At 42.8% G+C, this 20,344-nt stretch overlaps 2 protein-coding genes across 5 annotated transcripts; one reads left to right on the top strand and one right to left on the bottom strand.

The window, feature by feature from the left end:
- The first annotated feature begins 260 nt into the window (after positions 1-260).
- On the top strand, positions 261-7,780 carry n6amt1 (N-6 adenine-specific DNA methyltransferase 1). 3 transcript variants are annotated; one of them, XM_047355365.1, is made up of 7 exons: positions 261-564; positions 654-740; positions 2,030-2,120; positions 2,200-2,283; positions 2,361-2,502; positions 2,579-2,717; positions 7,644-7,780. In XM_047355365.1, the coding sequence occupies exons 1-6, from the start codon at positions 428-430 to the stop codon at positions 2,692-2,694; spliced, it is 657 nt and encodes a 218-aa protein (XP_047211321.1). In that variant the 5' UTR covers positions 261-427; the 3' UTR covers positions 2,695-2,717; positions 7,644-7,780. The 3 variants fall into 3 exon arrangements, with proteins under 3 accessions (XP_047211321.1, XP_047211320.1, XP_047211322.1); XM_047355364.1 differs by lacking the exon at positions 7,644-7,780 and adding an exon at positions 3,232-3,756; XM_047355366.1 differs by lacking the exons at positions 654-740; positions 7,644-7,780 and adding an exon at positions 3,232-3,756.
- Positions 4,461-19,526, bottom strand: gart (phosphoribosylglycinamide formyltransferase). 2 transcript variants are annotated; one of them, XM_047355361.1, is made up of 23 exons: positions 19,445-19,526; positions 19,205-19,293; positions 18,329-18,478; positions 13,536-13,631; positions 13,285-13,459; positions 13,092-13,203; positions 11,908-11,976; positions 11,693-11,818; positions 11,529-11,616; positions 11,355-11,440; positions 11,117-11,285; positions 10,803-11,034; positions 9,261-9,358; positions 9,069-9,178; positions 8,662-8,860; positions 8,327-8,578; positions 7,940-8,092; positions 7,641-7,844; positions 7,418-7,567; positions 7,185-7,315; positions 6,945-7,086; positions 6,700-6,815; positions 4,461-4,687 (listed from the first exon to the last, which is right to left on the bottom strand). In XM_047355361.1, exons 3-23 carry the CDS (start codon positions 18,471-18,473, stop codon positions 4,496-4,498), a joined length of 3,045 nt encoding a protein of 1,014 aa, XP_047211317.1. In that variant the 5' UTR covers positions 18,474-18,478; positions 19,205-19,293; positions 19,445-19,526; the 3' UTR covers positions 4,461-4,495. The 2 variants fall into 2 exon arrangements, with proteins under 2 accessions (XP_047211317.1, XP_047211318.1); XM_047355362.1 differs by having other exon boundaries at positions 9,261-9,355; positions 19,445-19,525.
- Positions 19,527-20,344: the final 818 nt, after the last annotated feature.

The following is a 20,344-nucleotide window of genomic DNA, read 5'->3' as shown; positions in this document are numbered from 1 at the left end:
CTCTTTGTTTATGCTAAGATAATAGGAGGAAATATTCGAGGAATGAAGAGATATTTCTGTATCAGCAACGTCATTTCCTCAAAGTAACAAACAAGGCATGTTTCAATCAATTCATTAAATGCCTTGATTTCCACAACACTGCAATATTCTTGGTTATTTTAATTTTTACAACTTATTGTTGCTGCCTGTTGATAATATAGCTTTTAACCCGGTAATACATCCTCCCGTACGGTAGGTGGCGCTCTATACGGATAGACGAAAGCATCTTTCGACACCGACATGCGGTTGTTGATTGGTAGAACACAGCAGACCTCCTGTTTTAGTGAAACTGAGAGTTTACATATCGTTGCAGGGTACTGACTTTAATAATTGTGTAAATGTTGAGGATTCCGGAGATTGCGTAGCATTTTTTTAATATGTAGCAATAATGCGCAGCTGTTATCCCACGCCGGTTTACTCCCATGCTGGACGCGGAAGCTTCCAAGACGTGTACGACCCTGCAGAGGACTCGTTCCTGCTGATTGATGCGCTGGAGAAAGACGCAGAGAGGTTGCTGCACATGAGGTGCGACACATGGTTGCATTTGAACCCCGCTGTCTGATGTTTCATTGTATGATGTTCCTCTAAACGTGGGCTGTCTCCGCGGTTTGCAGCCCCTGCGTGTGTTTGGAGGTGGGTAGTGGGTCCGGAGTGGTCTCTGCATTTCTTGCATCAGTGGTTGGACCTTCAGCTCTTTACCTGTGAGTTATTTTATACCATGCACAGCTCTTAAATACTAGTTTCTTGCTTGAATACATACAAAGTAGTAACAATTATTGAATTTTTGATGGTACTCCTAAGAACTTGTCTGGCTCCTTGTATTTACATTAATTTATTTTATTTGTAATGTGATCTCACGGAGAAACCATCTTCTAGAAATGCTCCCATGGTCCATTTATGGAGCTGAATGTAACACCCAAGTGAGATGTTATGATTCAGCAAATAAGTAAAGGACAATTTGAATGATTATAATGAATCTGAACTACCTCTGATCAGCTCTAGTACATGATTGCATTGCGTTTAGTGCTTACAGATGAGCTGTCAATGAAGGAATCCAAGTGTGACAATTTTAGATATTAGACCGTAAACTAGAGGTTGATGTTAATTTTTGCCCCTATTCATTAAGTTTACAGTTTTTGGTCAATATACCAGTATTTAATTGATGTAATTGCTCAATTTTCTGTTGGGATCACAACTACCACCTCTATCATATTTTCTATTTTCATAGGTTTCTCCTGTATATCTACTGATCCTTCCTGTTGATCTGTTAGTGTGTTCAGACGTCTAAAGCTCATTATTACTTTGGGCTTGATTTAGCTTCTTTATGCTTCATATGTGGGAGCATAGCTCACATTTCTTTTATATTATAGGGTGCATACTAATCACTTGATTTGATTTAATCTGGACTTTATTGCGTTTTTTTGATTGTCTTTCTCGTAAAGTGGTTTGATGTATTTGTTGTGAACTGGTGCTATATACAGTCAGGAAAAAATTAGGGGAGTGAAATCTTCACATATCAATGTGTATTCTGGTAAATCTAGTGATTCAATCAGAGTTAAACATAAATATGAACCCATTTCAGTCATTAAACAAAAAATGTGTAATCAAGCCAAGAAAAAGACTACAAGGCAATGTTTTTCCAATTTAGGTGAACTTGTTTTAATTGTTGCTGTCAGGAGTGGCACCCGGTGTGGTCATCTGCAGGTTTCAGGTTTCCTACGCAGTCCTGAAAAAAAAAAAACAGGATTTGATATTCCCATTTTTGAAGTCTAGATGAACACAGAGAAATGAAAACTGAGTAAGGGGAAAAGTTTAAGCTTTTCACGTTGATTTTATTTTTGGTTCCGATTGGCTGATTTGTTGTTTATGTTTACAAGCAACTGAAAAGGATAAGACAGCTGCTGGCTAGCTCAGATTTAACCTGCACTTGTCCTTGATCTCTCTAACTGTGTAAGTGTTTTAATGTTCTGCACGTCTGTTTTCCTGCTAGCTGCACCGATGTGAATCCTGCTGCAGCGCAGTGCACAGCCAGAACCGCTTCTTGTAACCGTGTCTCACTGCAGCCCGTCATCACAGACCTGGTGAGACCCCCACCTCCTGGTAGATGCAGCACTTAATTTTTAGTGTATCATCCTGATTTTTTCACACTTCTGTTTTAAGGTGGAGAGTCTCCTGCCTCGGCTGTGTGGGAAAGTGGATGTCCTCCTCTTTAACCCTCCGTATGTGGTCACCCCTTCCGAAGAGGTAGGTAAGCTCTGTCCAGCTGGGTTTGTACTGCTCCAAAGATGTGAATGTCAACATGTTTTTCCTTTTCCTTCCAGGTGGGCAGCAGAGGTATAGAAGCTGCCTGGGCTGGTGGAGAACGAGGCAGAGAGGTGACCGACAGATTTCTTCCTCTGGTTGCTCAGCTGCTCTCCAGTGAAGGCCTGTGTTACCTCATCACCATAGCTGAGAACAATCCAGGTATGTTGGCTTTTCTCTGCAGCAATATATAAAAGATTCCTTGCGTGAAAAATTAAGTCATTTTTCCTTCCAACAGAGGAGATCATGGGGTTATTGCGCCAAAATGGCCTGGAAGGAGAATCCTGCTTGTCCACCAGAGCTGGGAATGAAAGGCTGTCTGTCCTGCGCTTTCACAGAAACCAGCAGACATGATCAGCACTACAGTCCTGGGAAAGGTAGGAATGTTTGTTCGCAACACGAAAATATTCTATTATCGATGCACTCACTGGGCCACTTTATTAGGTGCACCTTTCAGTTGCTAAGGACACAAAAATCCTTAAATAATCAGGGTTAATTGGTTTCTCACAATTAAATGTTCTACTGAAATTGTGTAGCGCGAAGCGTAATGGATGAGCACTGCTGCCTTAGCGCCATATTTTATCGAACCCATCGACAATAAACGAAACTCTCGCTCTGTTATTGTTGAATCAAGTGCAGTTTATAGTGTTTATCACTAGTGCTATGAAAGTTATCCTGCTGTATAATTAATACATTAATCAGTCTCACAGTTCATTAAACAATCAATAATAAATCTAATTTTCTTTTCCAATGAACGATCAGTTATTTACACAAATATAATTCGAACAATAAAGAACTTCATTAATGGACTGGTCATATGAAAGCATCTCCACCTGAGCTCAGGCTTGCAGCCAGGATAGCACTCCAACCTTTTCCCTCCATCTGTTGAAGGAGTCTTCTCCACGGGCAGCCTGGTTGTCCTGAACGATGGGCGGAGGGAACAGGTCTCTCACCAACAGGATTGGATGTTTGGATGGATCGAGTCTTTAGGATCTCACCTGGGACCATGTCTCATCATAATGGCTTCCTGCCATGTTCTTGATGACACCAATGGAAGATGACCTCTGTCTCAGGACACATCGTGAGAGTTGGCAGCAATGTGAAAAAGAAACACCCTCAACTAAAGTTTATCAAGGGAGGATTATTTCAACACAAACTCTTAGGATATTATTGTAAGAATTATATTTATGATTTGGTGACACCACATTGTTTTAAAAGTGTGACAGTAATTTAAAATCAGCTCTAAATTACCAGACTCTGTCAAACAGAATCTCACCATTGTTAACTCTAGCAGCCTCACTATAACAAAAACACTGGAGTTCACTGGAGATTCAATTAATGTGCAATTCATCAGATTTACTGTTCAATTTCCATGTTTACTCTAAACAAAATCTGAAAATAAATGATATTACGGCAGGCCTGGTTTTGCAGCTCTGAATCGATTCATATTTCAATATAAACCAAATAAAGTGGCTGGTGAGTGCGTTGTAGAAAACAGCAGAAGACAGGTTTCAATTTTCCTAGCTAGTTTTAATGTTTTCCAACATGCAGATACTCAGACACCATCACAGGTACAACACAACCAATCAGGCTCAGTGTAAGGCAGAGCAGCGCAAATCTAACTGGAATGTAGTTTTCAATGCAGACTCCATGCTTGGACTCATGGATTATTGTAAACAAAACACAGAATTGTTAATACTTTACATCCAGTTTTATGTAACATTTGTAGACAGTTTTGATCTATGGCAAGCCCTTTCAGCATTTATTTGATATCTATTGTCTTAGCCTTGTGCTGCACTAGTAGCGTTCATTGTTTAGTCATTTTACTAGTGTTTGAAATAAGGGGGGTGCACTAAGGCTTCTGATTGGCTCTTCACCTTACTTGCATGTTACTAGTATGTATTTGAAATAGGCCAGTGTTTGTGAGCCGTGGTTCTCCAGGCTCACTGTCCTGCATGTTTTAGTTACGGCTCTGATACCAGAAGCCATTCATTTGTGTGGCAGCAGGGAAAACACCCTAACCTGCGGGACAGTGGGCCATGAGGACCAAAAGCCAATCAGAATCAACTTTATTGCCAAGTTCGTACATACAAACAAACAAGGAATTTGACTCTGGTACATCTTATGTAAACGCTTTAATCAGGAGCTGCACAATTTAGCTCTGCTGCTTCCAGACAATATGTCCGTCCTCCCCCAGCTGTACCGCTCCACTGGCCACCAACTCCATAGCTGTGGGGAAAGCTCGGTGTTCTGCCTCTCTGATTCGGTCAGACAGACTCTCCTCAGAGTCACCGACCTCCACTGGCACTGCCTCCTGCACAATAATGGCTCCTGCATCCACCTCTTCCTAGAAAAAGGAAGAACATGTTTACGGCAAGTCCTTTAAGCATTCATTTGACTTACATTTGAAAGGTTTTTCTAAGTGGTTTCTGTACACTCTACTAAAGTCCCATCAAACTTATTCTCTATTGATTTCTGTCACATGTCTAAGTGCCTGCAAAGTTCAAATTTTAAATGATTATCAGTTTTGTGGTAATTAGTAGCCTGCTTATTAAAAAAAACTTCATTAAGATGTTTTTTTGTTATCTATGAGTCTGAGGGTAGTTCACAGCTCTGAGATGTTTCAGGAGCTTCTTGCCTGTTCAGCCCATTTCAAGTCACCCAACATCATCTCCATGAAATCAAGAACATGGGCTTTGACTAGGCCCAGGATTTTTCAGTTCTGTTTCAGCTGTAAGTCATGGTGGGTTCTACAATCGTCAACTGGACAGGTCCAGCTGCAACAATGCACCGAACAAACCATGACACTTCTACCTCCAAGCTTTAGTTTTCTGAACTTCAAAATACCCTCAGCTCAGAGGATATTTTGGAGGTGGAAGTGTCATGGTTTAGGGATGTTTCACTGTAGCTGGACCTGGCCAGCTCATCACAGAACCCACCTTGAAATGTACCTTTCAGCTGATGGTGCTATTAAAGTAAATAAAAGGTGAAGCAGATATGGACACTAAAACATACAAGAAAATAAACCATGGACTAACTGAAAATTAAGAAATGCAAAGTCCTGGGCCTAGTCAAAGCCTGTAATCTGGATCTCGTTGAGATGATGTTGCATGATTTAAATGCTGAACAGGCAAGAACCTCCTCAAACATCTCAGAGCTGAAAAGTCCATCAGAAGCCACACATCTTCTTGGTATTTTATACACGTTAACATGTGACTGAGACAATAGAGAGTTTAGGTCTGAAGTAGTGTATTAACAAAATCCCAGAGTAAATTAATGCTTAAAGGACTTGCCAGAAACAGGTGAAACAAAGACTACACATCAGTACTTTAACGTTGCCTAATAAAGAATTAAGTATCTAATTTTATTGATGTGTTTGAACTGATTGTTTTGTCAGGGTGGAACAATTACACTAGTTACAATGAATTTTAAAGATTGCACTGTTCTACTTTACCCAGGCTCAAATATATACATACACTTCCTCTAACATTTGTTTAAACGTCCCACAGCGAACCACAAACCTTTTATAACCACAATCAAGGTTCTAGCTTGGTTCTGGCTGGATATTTGACAATTCTCTTATGGTAGAACTCATTTACATTGGTTGGTTTCCTGACACACTAAGCTTTAAGCACAATTTAGTGGCCTCAACTTTCAGCCTCGCTTCAATAAAACTTGATTAATATGTTTAGAAGCAATCCAGGAACAACCCAGGTCCAGTTTTACCCTTCCTCAATAACAAAAAGGTCTCTGAGTAAGAGAGAAGCCCCTTCTCCAAAAACTGAGCCCTTAAGTTCAACTAAAATATGCAGCAACATAAGGAACTTTCTGAAGAAAGAAAAAATAAGATGATGGAGCTGTTTGGAGCAGTCAAGGTGAAGCCTTCCAACCAAAGAGGTTCACCAACTGTCAAGCATGGTGGATAAAACAGGTTAACATGAAGCATTTTGAACAACCGTGACCTCAGTCCTGTTGAACATGGGTTAAAATCCTGGTGTTTACAAGTAAAACAACTCATTTCAATCAATTCTGCCAGGAAGAGTGGTCAGATATCCAGCCAGAAATTATACCAGAGGTTTGATTGTTGCTAAAAAAGGTTCATGTTGTCTCTGCACCTTGATGTGGGACATTCAACTAATCAAAGTGTATATTTGAGCTTGTATGTATAATTGTGGCCTACAACAACTTAAAACTTGTAGACCCAGTAATTCTTTGTTGGCGGTTCTAATATCATCCCACCTAAAGAAAATAACAACTCAAATGCATCCTTACATCCAAAATGTCATTAATTATCTTACAAAACCCTAAACAGGCCTTTCAGCTTTAGTGCAGAACCTGCAGTGACAAAAGGAGACTTACTGCTACGAAGTGGACGGTGCATCCAGTGACTCTCACTCCAGCCTGCAGAGCCTGTTTCTGGGCATTTACACCCTTGAATGAGGGCAGCAGGGATGGATGGATGTTCACTAGTTTACCTGAAGTGAAAAAAGCAACACATTCATTGGTAGAAATCCTGTGGGGTTCAGATTTATCAGGTAATAATCAACTGAAACAGTGCGTGTAGATGTCAGGTTTCAGTTGAACATAAAACAGCATTTTGATACCGGTCCATTTCTTGACAAATGTTCCAGTGAGGATCCTCATGAATCCGGCCAAACAGACCAGCTCCACACCAAATTCCTCCAGAACTCGGTCAATGGTGCCATCAAACTCTGCTCGGCTCCCATACAGCTTGTGGTCCACCACCTGGTTTGGGGCCAGAGTGAGAGCAGATATGACATCCCACCAATACATTGCAGTGAAGATGCTGCAACTCTGCAACTGTAGGTTCTTGTCAGACGTACCCGTGTTTGGATCCCAGCCAGAGATGCCCTCTTGAGACCCTGAACACCAGGTCTGTTGGAGATGACAACCACAATCTCTGCTGAGCTGGACGAGCATTTGGCCTGCTCTATCAGGGCCTGCAGGTTGGTACCTGGAAGGTCCAAGAGAATCACTTGTAACACAGTGCAGAACATCGTCCTCTTCTAGAAGACTTCCTTAGGTCCAGCACTGTGATCCATCAGATAAAACACACCTGTGCCGGAGATGAGGACCCCCACTCTCGTCCTTTTGCGTGGCGTGATGCTGTTTTCGTGGCATTCACTATTCCGGGCCTCCAGCTGCCCACCAGCAGATGCATTCAACAAGCTTTGCTTTAGATTATGGACCACCACAGCTGACCCCCCTGCGAGATCACAACGGTTTATTTCAAGCTGCACTTTACAAATCAGAGGGTGTTAAATGCTTTACTTTCTCACCAGGCTGCTTGTGAGCCAACGAACCCACAATCCATGCCTCGTCATGGACCTGAAGCTGGCGTAGGACCCTCTGAGCATCGGGCGGGGCCACCACCAGCACCGCCCCGAGGCCGCAGTTGAAGGTCCGGGTCATCTCCTCATCGCTCAGACACCCTTCTTTGTGGAGCCAGGAGAAAACTGCAGGGATGCTCCACCGGGATGCATCTGAATCATGAATGTTTTTGCAGATTGTCGATGTCAACACTTTTTCTACATTAAAGTTGCAAACAAGCGATCAAGTATCTGTGCTTTCATCTCACCTAATTCTACAGCCAGCTGCTGGGGGAGAACCCGGGGGATGTTTTCCAGGAGCCCCCCGCCGGTGATGTGTGCGTAGGCTTTGATAGCACCGCTGCGCAGGATCGGCAGCAGAAGGCGACTGTAGATCTTTGTAGGAGTCAGCAACACCTCCCCTGGAAGAAAAATCAGGGGAAATATCGCTGAGCTGGCTGCTTATTTTATAAAAACAACATTTAGGCGATAATGAATGAACTTTTCACCCAGAGAGAACATCCAAAGCATGCAGATTTTAGCAAAATAGAACACACCCAGGGCGGCTACTAATAAAATCAAATATAGTCCAGAGACGATATCGTCTTTAAATGCAGGAATAAAGTGGTCTGACTTGAAGGTTGAAGGTCACTCACCAACGGTGTGTCCCGGTTTGCCAAATGGAGCAGGGGAGCTGTAACTAAGCTTGGCCCTCTCCAGGACTTTGCGGACCAGGCTGAAACCGTTACTGTGAACCCCTGAAGAGGCCACTCCGATCAGCAGGTCCCCCTCAGCGACGTCTTCCAGCCGGGGAAGCAGGGACCCCCGCTCTGCCGCGCCGACGCAGAAACCAGCCAGGTCGTACTCTCCTGAAGCGTAAACGCCTGGCATCTCTGCTGTCTCTCCACCTGTTTGGTGTTTCCAGACAGGTCATGAAGTCTTTATTTGGATATAGTAACATCTAAATCATCACGATTCTGTATATTTTTACCCAGCAGGGCACAGCCAGCCATCTCACAGGCCTTGGCGACGCCGCCGACCACAGAGGCGGCCACCTCCACATTAAGGTTGCCACAGGAGAAGTAGTCGAGGAAGAACAGCGGCTCTGCGCCCTGAGCCAACACGTCGTTTACACACATGGCCACCAAATCCTGACCGAGACCGCCATGTTGTCCACATGCCTGAGCAACCTGAAAAACATCATAGAACCAGAACCTCATAAAACCTGCAAGCCCTGCTTTGTTCTCTCAAGACCCTCCTGCTTCCCTTCTGTCCACCGTTCCTGTTTATGGCCTGTCCTCCTTTTACCAAAGACCGATGAGGCTTGTATTTCTGGTGAAAAGGGGCCAATCTGAGTAAACAGTCATTTAACAAAAGAAGAATGAAGCTTGAGCCCACCTTTAGCTTGGTCCCAACACCGTCTGTCCCCGACACCAGGATTGGGTCAACAAACCCTGCAGCTTTTAAATCAAAGAGACCAGCAAAGCCTCCGAGATCTGCCTTACAGCCTGACAGACAGAAAAGGGGACAAGATGACTACCTGGACGGAACCCAACATTTCTTAGACTTTGGTTGAAGGAGAACAGTTACCAGGGCGGGAGGTTGACTTGGCCAGAGGCTTGATCATCTCCACTAGCTTGTTACCAGCAGCAATGTCCACTCCACTGTCCTTGTAGGTGAGACGCCTGCTGGAGACATGATAAGCACTCGTTGTGCTGAGAAGCTTTGACCTTTAAGTTCCAGCTTTACCAGGAATGAGAACCCTAGAACTAATCTAGAAAAGATTCAAAACGTAGCTATAAATTAGACCATAAAACACATAAGCTCCGCCTTCCATCCCCTGTTGCTGCACACTGCCTGTCAGATGGCCTTGGTTCCTAACTCTGGTAAAGTTTGGGTTTCTATTTCAGTTATTTCCAAGTAAGGAAAAAGAAAGAAAGTACATCCTGATTTATTCTCCATCCTCGTCTAAATCACCTTTTGCTATGAGACTAAACAGTAAAGCTGGAAAGTACTTGCAGACCAGAGATTTTTTAAGATAAAAAACATGATTTGTTTTTTTTTTTTACTTTTACATGCTCAATAAAAAGCTAAAGATGGAATATTTTAACCAAAGAAATACAGTATTCAGATCTTTGTAGAAAGAAGTGAATCTGTAATTCATGCAAGATCTAAAATATATATTTTATAATTTGTGACATTTTAGGATCAGTTCTCATTGGCTGTTCTCTGGTCAGTCCAGTCAGGAGCCGTTCAAATCCAATCCAAGGGCCAGAAATGGCCCCTGGTCTGAATGCTCAATTGTTCCTTCCCTTGTGTACTACCTTTTTCCTTACTTGAGTGTCCTCTGTTCATTCCTTTCCTCCTTCCTTGTATGATGAATGAAGTTCAAGAAGAAGGAGGTTAGGACCCAAGGATGGAAAGACAAGGAAGAAAGGTGGGACGGGTGGAAGGAATGATGACATCAGGAAAGTCCAGAACTACAAATATTTTTAACATCTCGTGTAACATCTTTTTTTCAGACTTTTCCAGACCTGGAAACGATTCCAGGGAGTGTAGGAACCCTAAGATCAGTGAATTTTACTGTTACACTTCCATTGTTACTTTATTAAACAGCTAAAGGGAAATAAAACGTCTATTTCTGTACTTTCTGTGCAATAAGACCCTTGAATGTTGCTGTAGTTTATATGAAAAATTATTTGCACCTAGTCATCATACCCGTTATATCATTATTTGGGACACAGAATGCTGCCGTTTGACTAGTTTTTCTGCTTTTATCAGGTTTTGTAATCCCTCATATTTCATCCGACCCAACAGAGTAAACTAAATGAGAACAGGGTGTAATGCACAGAATTTGAAAGAGAAATTCAATGATAAACAATGTGTAACATAAATGGGTTTGCAATGGAAGTAGGAAGGGAAACAAACATACCTGTTTCCTTCAGCAGGGGTAAGAATAACTGTTGCCTTAAAGAGTGAATATAACATGTTCTACATTCTGCATAAACACCCTGATACCATGAATATTTTACCACCCCGTGAGACTCTCATACCAGCCCGAGTAGATATGACCAGAGTAAAGTAAGAAACAACAAATGCAAACTGTTTATTTTTAGCCACATTAACACGGACCTGTGCTGGTTCAGGTGGGCAATGGCCCGGTGGGCGATGTCTCGCCTGTACACGGCACCCGGGAACCCGATGGCGGCCACTCCCTGATTGGCTGCCTGCAGAGCGGCCTCCAGGGTTGACCTCACTGCCGTCACAGTCAGGACTCTGCCACCACTCGACACGATGTTCCCGTCCTTCAGGGCGGTGCCTGCGTGGAACACCTGCAGGCCCATGTCCTGCACCTGGGATAGACCTAAAGGACGCCAGAGAACACAGCTTCAAACATAGAAAGCTTCAACATCAAGCTTAAGATGTGAATCCTGCATGGAGTGTACCTGTGATCTCAACTCCTTTCTTGTAGGAACCTGGGTAACCAGAACTTGCCATGACCACAGTGACCGCAGAGCTGTCCTGCTGCCACACGGGGACGTTGGAGGCCAGTTTGCTGCTCATGGTGTTTATGATCACTTCATACAGATCGCTCTGCAGCAGAGGCAGCAGAACCTGAAACAGAAACAGCATTTAATATCTCACAGAGGACAATTAGAGATATGAAGTAATGGCGAAGCCCACCTGACATTCAGGGTCTCCAAAGCGGCAGTTGAACTCGAGGACCTTTGGCCCCTGATTGGTCAGCATCAGGCCTGCATAAAGAACACCTGGAAAACAATAAAACAAACCAGATGAGCAATTAACGTAGATTATACGTTGTTCCTGCAGATAGTAGATAAAAAAAGAAACCCTTGCCCATATAAGGAGTTCCTTCCTCTCTCAACCCATCCACGGTCCTCTGCAGGATCATCTCCCTAACTTGTTGCAGCAGCTCCTGACTCACCTGTGTGGGATAAACCAACAGCTCTTAACTACAGAGAAGCAAAAGGAGCAAACTGTTCACAGTAACCATCTCCTACCTGCGGTGTGGGACAGTAGGCTCCCATTCCACCTGTGTTTGGTCCCAGGTCTCCATCCTGAAGACGCTTATGATCCTGAGCCGGAGGCATCGGTGACACAGAGGTCCCATCGCTGAAGCACAAACACTGCAAGAACCACGGCAGGAACAGTCGGCATCATTTGATTTCAGAGCAGATCGGGTTTGAAGGCGATGAAGCAGGAAATGTGGACTTACTGACACCTCCTCTCCCTCCAGAAGCTCCTCAACCACCACCGTTTCTCCTGCTGATCCAAAGGCTCTGTCCTGCAATGCAAAACGGCACAGAATTCTGTTAAGAGGGAGATATAAATCACCTCAAATAAATTCTTAAATAAAGAACGGTGATCAGTCAGCCAAACTAAATAAACACATCGCAGCGCTGCAGTTACACAAATCCCTGCTTGGTTTTTGGTTCCTTTGCACAGAAGATAACTCATCAGGAGCAGAAGGCAGGTTCTGTTTTTGTATCTAGCTTAATAATTATATGTAGAATAAAAACATTTAAAAAACTGACAGGCATCGTTCTTGTAAAAATAAACACATTTGAAATTTTCTTACATGCATTTTGTCTTAACTTCATGCAAAAATAAAAGGTAGTACAGAGCTGAACATGAAGTAATACCAACTCACCTGGTGTGAAACCTTTTGAACACTAGGTGGCGCCTATTAGGTGGCATTGCACAATGCAAGGTGCAAACTAGTAGATGAAATTGTGGCATTTTTTGATAGTTTTTGTTAACAATTTGGGCTGAAGTTTAAAATTTTTATAAAAGTCACACCTTCAACATTTTTGACTCCTGTGTAATTTGATTGTTCAATTAAATTCAAACCATGTGAAGTATGAAAGTCAAGGATTTTAGCTTTTTGGGACCAGCCAAAAATTGTATTTAGATTTTTTAGGATCTTATTTTTATTTTTTCTCATTTTCAGATCAAGTTGGAATCAAGAAAAGTGGCATTTTAGGGGCACAATTTCTGAAATTATTCCGATGTATGGTGGCAACTCACAGTATTCATGTAAAAATTGGAATAACATAATACTATATTTCTACGGCAAGCTATTGGAGCATTTTTTAGTGCAAGGCAAAAGGTGTGACTCAGATCCTTGTGTTGTAGGAGGTTTAAATATGTTCTCCATTGATGCCTTAATGGAAACGTAATAATCTGAACTGCTTAACAGGTTCAGTCTCATTGTTACCTGCTGTTGTTACATTAGTTCGGCGTGGAGTGCTTTACATGGTAACTTAATCTACCCACTTTCTGTTGCAGCACCAAAGTTTGCTGCATATTGACAGTATGGTAATAATTCATGCCCAGATACACAAAGAAAACTTCACAGCGTGGTTTTCACAACACCAGCCGAGTTTAATCGGCTCCTACCTTCATGATGTCCATGACAGCCTGGCAGGCTTCATCCTGGTCCCGAGCTACGATGACTCCCTTCCCCGCTGCCAGACCGCTGGCCTTCACCACCAGAGCTGGAAAATCGGCACTGGAGGGCCAATGAAACCAGATTCAAAACCAGACTTTTAGCCCTGTGCTTTGAGAACATGACCCGTAGGTAACAACTGACCTGCGGATGTAGCTGCAGGCCTCCTGTGGGTCCGTAAAGGAGCCGTAACGAGCCGTCGGGATGCCGTGACGCTCCATGAAGGCCTTAGCAAAGCTCTTACTGGCCTCCAGCTGAGCAGCTTTGGCAGAGGGTCCGAAACATGGCACCCCTGCAGCCATCAAGTCGTCCACCATACCTGAAGAGACACTACATGTCAGGACCACAGAGTTTTGAGTCCAGAGAGAGAAAAGCTGATGTGAAGATGGACTGACCTGCTGCCAGTGGAGCTTCTGGTCCAACTACAACCAACCCAACATGGTGGTCCTTACAGAACTGAGCCAGAATGGTGTGGTTACTCACGGAGACCTCTGCATGGAGACATCCAGAGTTAAAAGCTTCAGCTGAACAGATCTCATTCATATAAGCAGGATGAAGAACATGGTTCCATCAGGGGTTCAATTAGGATTTTTAGTCAGACTTTATACCAAGTTTCTGAATATTTTCTTATTTATCTCAGGTCACTTTACAAATAAAATGTTTTTAACTCAAAATCTGGTTTGTGATTTTCTCCTCATTCATTACATGCATCAGAGGTTAAAACCTCCGTAATTTTCAGTGTTAACAGATAAATAGGCAGCAGGTGTTTCAGGCACTTTAGGTTAAATAAAACATTAAGGACTTTTTGCATAAATGGGGATAATCTTGTAATTCCTTTATTTTTTGTTGGATTTCAAAGCACCTGTTGCATTTTTTTTCTCTTATGTGTTTTGGTCCTAATATTAATCAAACAAAATTGGAAATTTGGCATCAGAACTCCAAGAATCATTATCTGATCACTTCTGGATGTTAACCCTCTAAGGTCGCGTTTCCCAACCTCTTTCTCTCCCTGAATGCGAAAACACCAGAGTGGATGAATTTCAGGCCTTTGTTTCCACCTTTGAGAAGCAGGCTCTGTGTAATTTCCTCCCACATCATGTTGCAAACGTGCTGAAAGATGCACATTTCATGCTTTGTACTCTGGTTTTTCCACATTGCCAGCCCATGGAGTGAAAATGTGTGCAGGCAAAGGTCCAACATAATAGATACTATCATTTTTTATTTCATAAACACACTCCTAATATGTAGAGATGAGTAAAAGCAGTAAATCAGAATCAGCTTTATTGCCAAGTTCGTACATACAAACAAGGAATTTGACTCCGGTACACTTTGCTCTTTTGTTCTGTTTTTGTATTACAGAATATACAAATTTACAATTTACAATGTACAATATACACATAACTAATAAAAAAAGGTGCATTTGCAACATCTATATGCTGTTGTTTTGTACTCTATTAAATGTTCAACATAGAAACAGCCTGGGGGAAGAAACTGTCTCTGTGGCGGCTGGTTTTAGTGAACAGTGCTCTGTAGCGGCGGCCTGAAGGTAAAACTCTAAACAGTTTATGTGCAGGGTGTGTGGGGTCTGCAGAGATTTTAGCAGCTCTTTTCCTGACCCTAGACCTGTATAAGTCCTGGATGGAGGGAAGGTCAGCTCTGATTATTCTCTCTGCAGTCCTGATTATTCATTGCAGTCTGGACCTGTCCTGTTTTGTGGATGAACCAAACCACACTGAGATGGATGAAGACAGGACAGACTGAATGATGGCAGTGTAGAAGATGACCAGCAGCTCCTGTGGAAGGTTGAACTTCTTGAGTTGCCTCAGGAAGTACAGTCTCTGCTGGGCCTTCTTTCAAACAGTGTCTATGTGTGAAGACCATCTCAGGTCCTCAGAGATGGTGGTTCCTAAGAACCTGACGTGGTCCACGGCCGATACAGTGTTGTTGAGGATGGTGAGGGGGGTGTATGGGGGAGGTGTTCTCCAAAAGTCCACCACCATTTCCACAGTCTTGAGTGGGTTGAGTTCAAGGTAGTTCTGACCACACCAGTGTATCAGCCGATCCACCTGCTGTCTGTATGCAGACTCATCACTGTCCTGGATCAGTCCAATGACAGTGGTGTCATCTGCAAACTTAAGGAGTTTCACGGACGAGTCCGATGAGGTGCAGTCATTTGTGTACAGAGAGAAGAGGAGTGGGGATAGAACACACCCCTGGGGGGCACCAGTACTTATTGATCTGGATCGGGAGAAGATGCTCCTCAATCTCACCTGCTGCTGTCGGTCCATCAGGAAGCTGCTGATCCACTGACAGGTGGAGGCTGGGACGTTGAGCTGGGTGAGCTTCTGGTGGAGGATGTCTGGTATGATGGTGTTGAAGGCCGAGCTGAAGTCTACAAACAGGATCCTGGCGTACGTCCCTGGGTGGTCGAGGTGTTGCAGGATGAAGTGTAGACCTAAGTTAACAGCATCATCTGCTGACCTGTTTGCTCAGTAAGCAAATTGCAGGGGGTCCAGCAGGGGGCCTGTGATGTCTTTCAGGTGCTTCAACACCAGCTGCTCAAAGGATTTCATGACCACAGACGTCAGGGCTACAGGCCTGTAGTCATTTAATCCTACGATGGTGGGTTTCTTGGGAACCGGGATGATGGTGGATCGTTTGAGGCAGGAGGGGACCTCACACGTCTCCAGTGACTTGTTGAAGATCCTTGTGAAGATCGGAGGGAGTTGATGTGCGCAGGCTTTCAGGCATGATGGGGAGACGTTATCAGGTCCTCCAGCTTTCTTTGTTTTCATGCACTGAAAGAGCCTGTTTACATCTTCCTCGGAGATCTTTAGTGCAGGTGGAGGATCTGATGGTGGGGGGTTGGTTGCTTTATGGGACGAATTTGTTCCTGAATGGGATGTGGAGGAGATGATTTGAGGTGTGAATGGCTTCTTGTCATGTCTGCAGTAGAAGCCATTCAGACGGTTGGCCAGGAGACAACTCTGTTCAGGATGGGTGGAGGGGCTCCTATAGGCAGTCAGGTTAAATGATCCAGTTAAAGTTTAATTGTTCCTTTTAACCATCTAAGTGTTATTTTAATATGTGCAAAACAAGTCAGCAGTGTTTTTATCATCATCCAAAGACATTTTATAGATTTACTCTACCTGAAGTTCATTACCTTAAGGAAACATTGTGCAATAAGTGGAAAAAATGTTTTTCTGCTTTTATTCAGCTTCATCCTTCACAAAATGGAGCATTATGAAGCTGAATTCCTTCTGTGAATGGAAGAAAATCTGTTGAAGTTATAAGTAAATAACACAGAGCTTGCTGTGAGGGTAATGTTTGGCTTCCAGAGAATAGCTGCAGCCTTTACTTTAAATCACTGCAACCAAATTTATCTTTGTTAAATTGGAAACATGAAAACCAAACCTTTGCTCGGACCCAATATTTGAAAGGATCATACACTGCTCAAAAAAATAAAGCAAACACTTAAACAACACAATATAACTCCAAGTGAATCAAACTTCTGTGAAATCAAACTGTCCACTTAGGAAGCAACACTGATTGACAATCAATTTCACAAATGGAAAAGACAACAGGGGGAAATCTTTGGTGATTATCAAGACACACTCAATAAAGGAGTGGTTCAGCAGGTGGGGACCACAGACCACTTCTCAGTACCTTTGCTTTCTGGCTGATGTTTTGGTCACTTTTGAATGTTGGTGGTGCTTTCACACTGGTGGTAGCATGAGACGGACTCTACAACCCACTGAGCACATGTGACAGACGTGACAGAGTCTGGAGACACCATGGAGAGCGATCTGCTGCCTGCAACATCCTTCAGCATGACTGGTTTGGCATTGGGTCAGTAATGGTTTAGGGTGGCTTTTCTTTGGAGGGCTGCATGGCCCTCCATGTACTCGCCAGAGGTAGCCTGACTGCCATTAGGTACCGAGATGAGATCCTCAGACCCCTTGTGAGACCATATTCTGGTGTGGTTGGTCCTGGGTTCCTCCTAATGCAGGACAATGCTAGACCTCACGTGGCTGCAGTGTGTCAGCAGTTCCTGCAAGATGAAGACATTGAAGCTATGGACTGGCCCGCCCGTTCCCCAGACCTGAATCTGATTGAGCACATCTGGACATCATGTCTCGCTCCATCCACCAACGTCACGTTGCACCACAGACTGTCTAGGAGTTGGAGGATGCTTTAATCCAGGTCTGGGAGGAGATCCCTCAGGAGATCATCCGTCTCATCAGGAGCATGCCCAGGCGTTGTAGGGAGGTCATACAGACACGTGGAGGTCACACACAATACTGAGCCTCACTTTGACTTGTTTTAAGGACATTACATCAAAGTTGGATCAGCCTCTAGTGTGTTTTTCCACTTTAATTTTGTGTGTGACTCCAAATCCAGGCCTCAATTGGTTAATAAATTTGATTTCCATTGATAATTTTTGTGTGATTTTGTTGTCAGCACATTCAACTTTGTACAGAACAAAGTATTCAATGAGAATATTTCATTTATTCAGATCTAGGATGTGTTATTTGAGTGTTATTTTTAGGCAGTGTATTTTAAATACCATGCATGCAAACGCTGCATGCATTTGGTCAAGATGCTAAGGCTTGAAGAGTAGTGGGATAAAAATGGATAAGTCAGGAAAATGTGCATTAATCGTAATTTATATAGCAAAAGTATTGTAAATACGTGTTTGGGTAATATCATGGTGCCATAACTTACAATGAAAAGTGTCTTACATTTACCTAAACACACATGTTGCCACGGTGATACTACAACGTTGCACGTGGGAGAAGTTTCCATTATTTCATTAGCAAATAAATTGTTTTACTCGTTGATTAGGGTAAATATTTTGGGAAACAATACTTACAGACTGTTTTTGAGGAACAAAATGACAAAGCGGCCATCTTTGGAAAAGTCTGCAAAACAGTTTTGAATAGCTTCCTGAAACTCATGTGATAAATGAAAGCACTGCTATTGGTCCCTTATGGTCTTGCCTCTTTGTTGACATATTACATATTTCAAAGGGATGTGACAGACAAAAACTGGTTTGGTACCACAGCGGGTTAATCAGTCCAAAGTACAGAAGAGAGGTGTTAATACTTAAGAAGCTTCAAAAGCTACTGATAAGATGATTATTCCTTTCAATAACTAAAAGAAAGCACAGCTCCAAGTCCATATTTACCAGAGTTGCTGATCTTGCCACAGTTGGCCGTTCCTGCGTTACCCGGAACCACCAGAACTTGCTGAACCTGGGACGACTGGGCCAACTTCCATGCCAGCGCGTGTTCCCGTCCACCACCTCCAACCACCAGCACTCGCTCTGCCATCACAACTGAGGCAGAATAACTCAAACTCAGCAAACAGATCCATTTTAAAGGCAGATTTTCACTTCATTTGTGAAGTCACCATGTAATTGCATGCAAACGCTGACCTATACGGCTATGAGAGGAGTAGGCACGGAGCTGTACCAAAGCAGTGACCTTTTCAGGGGGATGGAGTACTATAATATCTCATAAAATCTAGCAAACAAGGATGCAATCAGCTGGAACTAAAACACAGGTCAGCTATTAGATGTGGACAGACACTGGACCTTTAATCAGTGAACCCAATCTGCAGCCCCTCACTTTGTGCAGCTGTGTGCAGTCAAGGCCAGATTACTGCAGAAGCACTGTCTAAATAAAAGACGACCTGACTAATCAGTGGGATAAGATGCTAAACAAAGAGCTCAGTGTTTAACTATTAGCCAAACCAGTAACTTTGATTGGAGTCATTCTGCTCATGTGACCCCATGCCACAGATCAGACAAAAAAAAAAAAAAAATGCATGACAAACTTGAAGCTTTTAGGAAAACTAACAGTGGTAGAAATGCAAAAATATTAGCTGTAATCAGAGATTTTCAGTTATAAACCACTGTAATGACATGCATGCATTCATTCTATTTTAATAGAAATAACCCACTCATTTATCCAGTAAATTTAAACTCTGAGCATTAATGCTTCATGTTGACTTTAAACTGATTTTGGCAACAATAAGTCAAAAAGCAGCAAGAGAGACTGACCTGATAATGTGAAGCAGGAATTAGTCGGAGCCAAGTTCACCTGATGTGTAGCCTCTGCTCTCTGCGGGTGGACTGACCCTTCGTGGGGGCTGCAGGGGAAAATATCACGCAACACACAACATGAACACACACTACGTGGACCCAGAGTGACACAGCAATGCACGCAGACCAAAAGCTACACAAAGTTAGCAAAAACAGCCCGAAACACGGACAAAAACAAACACGTGTGTCGCTTCTTACCTTCACTGCGAAGCAAAATGAATGGGGGACAAACTTTTTGGATCCTCAACTTCCTTTGGGAGTGGACGCGCAAAGCATCATGGGAGATGTAGTTTCTTCGCTGCAACAAACTGCTAGCTAAAAACGCTAATTAACAAAATTATTCTTCGTTTTTTTTACTCCTTGTAAATATGCTTTACTCGCAATAAATTAACATTAATTAATTAAACACTGGTATGAAATGTACTCTGGCTGTCATTCTGGTTAATTTTATAATGGTGCAACTTATTTTTTAAGTACCAGAATCTGTACATCATTTTAAATCTTTGTATAATCACATCATTTTCACAAATCAAATAAGCCTTAACTGTACTACTCAAACACCAAGTAGTCTTTTTACTGAATACTTACATTTTTTGAATCACTTCTTTTTACTTCTGCTTCAGTAAAACTATCTAATAGTGCTATTCTAACAGCCTGTGTTCAAAAGTGACGATTCATTGAGGGAGATGTGGAGGACCTTGAGGGAACGTTCCCCGATGGTCCCTCGAAGGTCAGACTGTCGGCTTTGAAAATTACTGCCTGGGACTCTTTAGGGAACGTTTCCAGACAGTCAGGATTGTACCCTAAAATTGACTGTAGTTGTAAGAAATGCAACTAGCCTTCAGGAACCTTTTTGGATTGTTCCTGGAAAAAATTGTAGAAACTTTTGAGTAACTTCAGAGAAAATTTCCTGATAGTTCCTGGAAGTTCACAGTATGAACTTTGAAACTAAAATTTTTTTAATCTTTACAAAACATAGCTTAAAGGTTACATTGCAGCAGGTGTCGTTAACATTTAGGGGACCGTTGGAGAACGTTCTAATAATCTTAATGGGATCTTCTCCAGAGGTTATAGAGTAAAAGCTTTTGGGATAAATCC

Source organism: Girardinichthys multiradiatus, chromosome 24 (assembly GCF_021462225.1).
Source record: "Girardinichthys multiradiatus isolate DD_20200921_A chromosome 24, DD_fGirMul_XY1, whole genome shotgun sequence".
Taxonomy (NCBI): Eukaryota; Metazoa; Chordata; class Actinopteri; order Cyprinodontiformes; family Goodeidae; genus Girardinichthys; species Girardinichthys multiradiatus.
This window is presented reverse-complemented; position numbering and strand designations above follow the sequence as displayed.

Coding starts and splice junctions, on each gene's coding strand:
- n6amt1 (XM_047355365.1), top strand. CDS start 428: ATGCGCAGCTGTTATCCCACGCCGGTTTACTCCCATGCTGGACGCGGA. Junction 741..2,029: donor GGACCTTCAGCTCTTTACCT/GTGAGTTATTTT, acceptor TTTTCCTGCTAG/CTGCACCGATGTGAATCCTG. Junction 2,284..2,360: donor TGGTCACCCCTTCCGAAGAG/GTAGGTAAGCTC, acceptor TTTTCCTTCCAG/GTGGGCAGCAGAGGTATAGA.
- gart (XM_047355361.1), bottom strand. CDS start 18,473: ATGGCAGAGCGAGTGCTGGTGGTTGGAGGTGGTGGACGGGAACACGCG. Junction 13,632..18,328: donor TGGCAAGATCAGCAACTCTG/GTAAATATGGAC, acceptor GTCTCCATGCAG/AGGTCTCCGTGAGTAACCAC. Junction 8,093..8,326: donor CAAACCGGGACACACCGTTG/GTGAGTGACCTT, acceptor TTTTTCTTCCAG/GGGAGGTGTTGCTGACTCCT.